Source organism: Nanorana parkeri, unplaced genomic scaffold (assembly GCF_000935625.1).
Source record: "Nanorana parkeri isolate BGI_ZX_2015 unplaced genomic scaffold, ASM93562v1 scaffold2406, whole genome shotgun sequence".
NCBI lineage: Eukaryota > Metazoa > Chordata > Amphibia > Anura > Dicroglossidae > Nanorana > Nanorana parkeri.
The window spans coordinates 70977-78557 of NW_017308674.1; the positions used below are offsets into that span (position 1 = coordinate 70977).

Here is a 7581-nt window from a genome sequence, read left to right on the forward strand (position 1 = left end):
CTTGCCTAGGGCAGCCCGAAACCAGAATACACCACTGTATACGCCCTCAAAATGGGGTGAATTGATTTTCAAAGTTCTACCCCCCCCCGTTCTAAAGTTTAAATTTGAGCCGAACACAGGGGGGTGTTCGGCCCATCACTAGTCATTAGAGCACCGACCATATTACTTGTTATCTTAAAAGATGACAGTTATTGCCAAATAAACAGCCCCAGGAGGTGGAAACATTGCCCTGCTCCATAAGGGGAGCCTGTGGGGGGAGGGGGGGTGCACTGGTTAATTTACAAAATGTTTTCTATAGCAAACATATCTATATCTGTATATCTGTGTGTGTATATCTGTATATCTGTGTGTATATATACTGTATATCTGTATATCTGTGTGTGTATATCTGTATATCTGTGTGTATATATACTGTATATCTGTATATCTGTGTGTGTATATCTGTATATCTGTGTGTATATATACTGTATATCTGTATATCTGTGTGTATATATATTTAAATCTATATCATAAAAAAATGATGTTTTTGAACAATCTGAAATAGTTTTTGTTCCATTTACTCACTTCTAGTGACACCGAGTTTTTGCCCCATTTTTCGGTGGACAGTTCGAATATGACGTCACCATTGGAGTCTGTGACAAAAGTTTCTTTATTCTCTTCTCCATCGTAACGAGCTCTGATGTGAACTTTCTTCAAAGCGATGGGATGGCCCTCAAAGGAAGTCAATGACATCTGATATCACACAGAGAACAGAAAAGAAAATGAAAATCAATTTAGTCTGCAAAGGGTCATCATTGGAGATGAGGGGAGGGAATTGGAATCATTGGAGATGAGGGGAGGGAATTGGAATCATTGGAGATGAGTGGAGGGAATTGGAATCATTGGAGATGAGCGGAGGGAATTGGAATCATTGGAGATGAGCGGAGGGAATTGGAATCATTGGAGATGAGCGGAGGGAATTGGAATCATTGGAGATGAGAGGAGAGAATTGGAATCATTGGAGATGAGCGGAGGGAATTGGAATCATTGGAGATGAGCGGAGGGAATTGGAATCATTGGAGATGAGCGGAGGGAATTGGAATCATTGGAGATGAGCGGAGGGAATTGGAATCATTGGAGATGAGTGGAGGGAATTGGAATCATTGGAGATGAGCGGAGAGAATTGGAATCATTGGAGATGAGCGGAGGGAATTGGAATCATTGGAGATGAGCGGAGGGAATTGGAATCATTGGAGATGAGCGGAGGGAATTGGAATCATTGGAGATGAGCGGAGGGAATTGGAATCATTGGAGATGAGCGGAGGGAATTGGAATCATTGGAGATGAGTGGAGGGAATTGGAATCATTGGAGATGAGCGGAGGGAATTGGAATCATTGGAGATGAGTGGAGGGAATTGGAATCATTGGAGATGAGCGGAGGGAATTGGAATCATTGGAGATGAGCGGAGGGAATTGGAATCATTGGAGATGAGTGGAGGGAATTGGAATCATTGGAGATGAGCGGAGGGAATTGGAATCATTGGAGATGAGCGGAGGGAATTGGAATCATTGGAGATGAGTGGAGGGAATTGGAATCATTGGAGATGAGGGGAGGGAATTGGAATCATTGGAGATGAGTGGAGGGAATTGCAATCATTGGAGATGAGCGAAGGGAATTGGAATCATTGGAGATGAGGGGAGGGAATTGGAATCATTGGAGATGAGGGGAGGGAATTGGAATCATTGGAGATGAGTGCAGGGAAATAGAATCATTGGAGATGAGCGGAGGGAATTGGAATCATTGGAGATGAGTGGAGAGAATTGGAATCATTGGAGATGAGCGGAGGGAATTGGAATCATTGGAGATGAGCGGAGGGAATTGGAATCATTGGAGATGAGCGGAGGGAATTGGAATCATTGGAGATGAGCGGAGGGAATTGGAATCATTGGAGATGAGCGGCCCCTCTAGACATCTAGCCTGCGACAACATTGCTGCTTCTTGTACTTTGTGCTCACCTTTCCTCTGTACGGCACTCCCGGTAGGAAATACGACTTTGTGTCCTTGAATGATAGTTTGGTGAGCTGGGACTCAAGTTTGATGGATTTGGCTGCACTGAACTTCACTCCTGTAGGTGGTCAAGACACATCAAATGGTCAGAAAATAGCTAAGAGATTTTGTATTTTTATTTAACTAAAATGAAATGTTTCGGGAAATCATTGACACGAGAAATGCGTCGTACGCCCTTACTGAAATCCTCACTCCCAGGCACTTAAAAGCAGAGGCAATTAATAACGGAATATTAGACCGATCTAGTTTATCCGGCATTGGGTCAACTGGAACTAGCACTGATTTCCCCCAATTGATACATAAGCCAGAATATGTCCCACATTTTGAGACTGTTTCCATAGCCGCTGATAAAGAATGACTTCTATCAGATAAAAATAACAGCATGTCATCTGCATATAAGCAATTTTCTCCTCCTGGTCTCCCCGTTTGAACCCCCTCACTAACTTTGTTTGCCTGATTAAAGCCGCCAGTGGTTCTACAGCAATTACAAATAGCAAGGGGGAAACAGATATCGCTGTCTGGTCCTCCTTGTCATCTCAAACGCCGTAGACTGCATACCATTAACTTTGACAGATGCCCTTGGGTTGGCATATAATATGCAAATCCATTTAATAAAGTAGGTCTCAAAACCAAATTTCACCATAACCTCCAGGTAGCCCCATTCCACACTATCAAATGCTTTCATAGTATCTAAAGCTAATAGAGTGTGGTCACCTGGATAGTCAGTAGTGGCCTGAATATTAAGAAAAGTGCGTCTGATATTAATAGCTGTAGAAAAATTGGGCATAAAACCCGTTTGATCGAGATGAATGAATTTCATCAATGAAACTGCTAAATTACTCATCCACTCGCTTGTTATCTCTCGTCTTGACTATTCTAACTCCCTCCTCATTGGCCTTCCACTACACAGGCTCCTCCCCCTTCAGTCTATCATGAATGCAGCTGCTAGACTCATCCACCTGACCAACCGCTCAGTGTCTGCAACCCCCCTCTGCCAATCCATAAATAGCCCAGAGGATAACATTCAAAATATTAACAGTCACTTACAAAGCCGTCCACAACTCCGCCCCCGGCTATATCTCCAACCTTGTCTCAAAATTTCACCCAATCCATCCACTCCGCTCATCACAAGACCTCCTGCTTTCCAGCTCCCTTGTCAACTCCTCCCATACTCGCCTCCAGGACTTCTCTAGAGTCTCTCCCATCCTCTGGAACTGTTTACCCCAACCTGTCTGTCTATCTCCCCCCTTGACTGCTTTTAGGCGTTCCCTAAAGACTCATCTCTTCAGGGAAGCCGATCCCACCTCAACCTGACCACTCAACCATCACGTTCTCAAACAAATCATCCCCACACAGCTACCTCCTCATGTATCACTTGCCCCTCACTTTTAGATTGTAAGCCCTCAGGGGCAGGGCCTTCCTTACCATTGTGTCTTGAATTGTATTGTAATTGTACTGTCTTCCTTATATTGTAAAGTGCTGCGCACACTGTTGGCGCCATATACATCCTGTATAATAATAAAGCATTTTCCCCAACTGAATTGCTAACACTTTTGCTAATATCTTAACATCCACTGGCAGCAAAGATAATGTCCTATAAGATTCAATAAATATAGGGTCCTCATCCTTCTTTAATAATAGTATAATTGATGCTTCATACATTGAAGGTGATAACAAGTCTGTGTCAAAGGAATTATTATATGTATCCAAAAGATCTGGCAATAAAACATCCGTATACTGCTCTACAACTTCTACAGGAAGTCCATCTGGGCCAGGAGCTTTATTTCTAGGAACTCCTCTATCCGTAATGGTGCTTCTTACCCCGGCCTCTCTTCTTCCGTAAATTAGGGTAGTTTAATATCATCTAAAAAAATCCATCAACTCGGATGAAGAATATTGGGCTCTAGTTCCCTGAAATAATTCCCTAGAAGCACCTAGAACTTCTATCTGTGCATTTTTTACCTGACTTATCGTATATGGCCCCTATATATGAACTAACTGACTGAGAAGTAACAATATCTGCCAATAACCGACCCGGTCTTTCACCTTCTGCCCTAAAAAGTCTCTTAGGGAGGAACAATTTTTTTATTTATCAATTTCAGCCTTGATAGCAGATTATACTATTCTTATGTATCACCACTGAAACTCCCCTAGCATATTAGGAATATACTGCATGATAGGTGGTCTGCAACCACTGTCTATTAGGTATCTATACTGAGCCTGCAGTAGTATGTGTAAACAAATTATAGATGGATCTGATGCCAGCGATGTGTCCCAAATCATCTGCTTTTTTTAAAGGATCCCCAGACATTCCAAGATATTATCATTAACTTAGACCCCATTCCCTTCTATTAACCAAGCAACATTAACAAATCTGGGTCAGCTTGTTTCTTTCCAAATCCTACATATTTGTATTGTGTTTGTACTGTAGCTCAGCTCTACCTACTGGGCCCTATTTGTATCATGCACAAACAAATGATATACAAAGTCTGTCTTTTAGCTTAATGATAGATGGCTTCTACATAGAACTGAATGGGATTGTTCTACACATAAGCAACATTTCTACACCAGAAGAAGCAGAAGTGAGGTACTAAAATGTTAAATATACTAGTACAGCTGTCATTTAAAAATACCTTTCCTAAAATAGCTGATGACCAGGATGTCTCAGGGTTATGTCATCAAGTCTGAGACATTGGTCACTGGGATTTTCAAATGCGTATGAGCTTGTGATGTTCACACAGAACAAACCAATCAGGAGCTCCACTTTAACCCTGCACCTCACCCCTTATTTATTACCTCAGTACCTCAGCACTGGTCACCCAACATAAAGCCAAAAGTTGCCAGCAAGAATGTTTTTTGTTTTAAAGGTAAAGCAACATATACAGGTTTAGTATAAGAGAAGGTTTTTATCCCCTAAATTTATTTTTACTTGAAAATGCACCAAAATGAGTTGAAACACCCAAAGGTGCCCAGGAACAACCAAAACTCCAAAAGGCAGGTGGGAACACAGTCATGAGCAACAGTGTGAGATCTTACTTCTGAAGATCCTAGTACATACAGAACGCTAGTAGGTGATTCAGATAATGCGCTTGTGCCTGTAAGTGAAATATCATTCAGGATAAATGGATTATTTAAATAAGAAATGTGCCAAACTCTGTTACCCTATTGGTAGGTTTCTACCTGTGGAGTGAGGGGCCAGCTCTTGAGCTATAACATGACTCATGCCAAGGGCATTGGGTTATCTCTCACCTAGCAAGTAGGTGTGCTCTGGCATTCTACTGTTGACTTAGTTAGCAGCAAAATTAGAGGTCCCCCCAGAAAGTTAGTGATGAGCATTCAGGTCAATCAGAAAGGCTAAAATAAGGTATTTGTTGGTGGTTTTTAAAAGGTACAAAGGACTGTCAACTATCAAGGATATTTTCTTGTCTCAATAAAAAGCCCCAACATTGAAACTTTAAGAACAATGCTAGTCCTAACCAGGGCCGGCCTTAGGGGTGTGCGAGCCGTGCAGCCGCACAGGGCGCCATGGCAACAAGGGCGCCGTGCGGCCGTCACAGCTCGTCCTGTGGGCGGCTTCTCTCCCCCTCACCGCTGGCCATCCGAGTAAAGCTTTCTCGCACAGGGCGCCTAAAGGCCTAAGGCCGGCCCTGATCCTAACCTCTTTAAGAACAAACCTAACCCTAACCCCAAATCTACCCTAATGCTTTACCTAAGGCTGGTCCATAACTTCAACCCTAACACCATCCCTATTTCTAACCCTAACTCTGACCCTAATGCTAGCCTTATTTCTGAACCTAATGTTAACCCCAACTGTGACCCTAAAACTAACCGAAATACTAAACCTAAATCTAAATAATGCTAACCCTAACTTTGACCCTAACACCAGCCCTAGTCATAACCATAACTCTGACCATAACACTAGCCCTAATTGCGACCTGACCCTAACACTAACCCAAACTCTGATCCCAGAGTAATTTCACTGCAAAATCTATTTCAGCTAAATCACTGAACCTAACCATAACCCTCTGGAACAGAGATGCACCATAATCCTAATGCTAATCCTATCCCTAACTCTGACTCTAACACTAATTCTGATCCTAATGCTAATCCTCTGATCCTATCACGGACCTTACCCTATGGCCCTAGCACTAACCCTCATACTAATCCTAACTCTAACCCTAACTCTGACCCTAACACTAAAAAAAAATAAGTCTGACCCTAATAATTGCCATAACACTAACCTTAAATCTGGCATAAATCAAGAATTTCCTTTAAATAAAAGTTGTCCAAAATGTCTTGTCAAGCTTCCTTGCCCTGTATAATTTATTTTGCTAAGAGCATCTCTATTCCACATTTGGCTCACCTGTACCCTCTTCCTCCACAACGATATCTATGGTCAGCTCTCTAGCGTAGTCTGAGCTCTGCAGATTGAATTTCCCCAGATCCAAAAAACATTGCATCTTTCCAGTCTGGTCAGTCTGTGAAGAAGAGAGAAGATGATTATGTTACTGAGGTTACATAGTAAGTTTAACAAAGCTCCTGTCTGCTTCCTATAAAGTGAGGCAAAACACGGTCAGAGAAGAATCCATCTTCATGGAGAAAAAATATTCACTTTTACCTAACGGTTTCTTTAAAGCACGGGAACACTTTCACACTTGTTAATTACATTTAGTAACCCTAACCCTAAGTGACATTATAGTCAGATCAAAGCTAATTCATTTTATCTGCTATTGAACGAAACACAATGTTACTTTGTATCTCTCTATCTCCTCTGATCAATGTTTATATACAATGTTACTTTGTATCTCTCTATCTCCCTCTGATCAATGTTTATATACAATGTTACTTTGTATCTCTCTATCTCTCCCTCTGATCAATGTTTATATACAATGTTACTTTGTATCTCTCTATCTCCCTCTGATCAATGTGTATATACAATGTTACTTTGTATCTCTCTATCTCCCTCTGATCAATGTTTATAAACAATGTTACTTTGTATCTCTCTCTGTCAGGGTACCATGCACAGGCGTCCTCACACCACATGCAGGTACCCACGCAGGATGACCAAATTGATATGCCCACACTGGATAGGGTTATATGCACACAGTTTATTTGTACACAGCAAACAAAACTACAAACCCCATCAACCCCCCACATGTTTAGCAGTGAAATAACAAAAACCACGGTTGGAACAAACACACCTACAGCCAGGGGAACAGCAACAAGGAGGGGTAACAAGACTGCAGATAGACAGCAGGCCTCAGGATACAGGAAGAGTGGTCAGGTACAAGCCGGGTCAGTGACAGGTTTGCAGATGGGTTCAGGTAGCAGGGTTCAGGTAGCAGGGTTCAGGTAGCAGGGTTTAGGGAGCAGGGTTCAGGAAGCAGGGTTCAGGTAGCAGGGTTTAGGGAGCAGGGTTCAGGTAGCAGGGTTCAGGGTTCAGGAAGCAGGGTTCAGGTAGCAGGGTTCAGGTAGCAGGGTTCAGGAAGCAGGGTTCAGGAAGCAGGGTTCAGGAAGCGGGGTTCAGGTAGCAG

The 7581-nt window shown here is 42.5% G+C and overlaps 1 protein-coding gene across 1 annotated transcript in view; it reads right to left on the minus strand.

Annotated features, from left to right (window-relative positions):
• The window catches only part of LOC108801614 (alpha-2-macroglobulin-like protein 1), a 20344-nt gene that overhangs the window by 3397 nt on the left and 9366 nt on the right, over positions 1-7581 (minus strand). The window contains exons 4-6 of the mRNA XM_018573505.1: positions 6411-6525; positions 1996-2105; positions 565-732 (exon numbers count right to left, since the gene is read on the minus strand). Coding sequence (XP_018429007.1) covers positions 565-732; positions 1996-2105; positions 6411-6525 — 393 coding nt within the window. The remainder of the gene's footprint in view (positions 1-564; positions 733-1995; positions 2106-6410; positions 6526-7581) is intronic.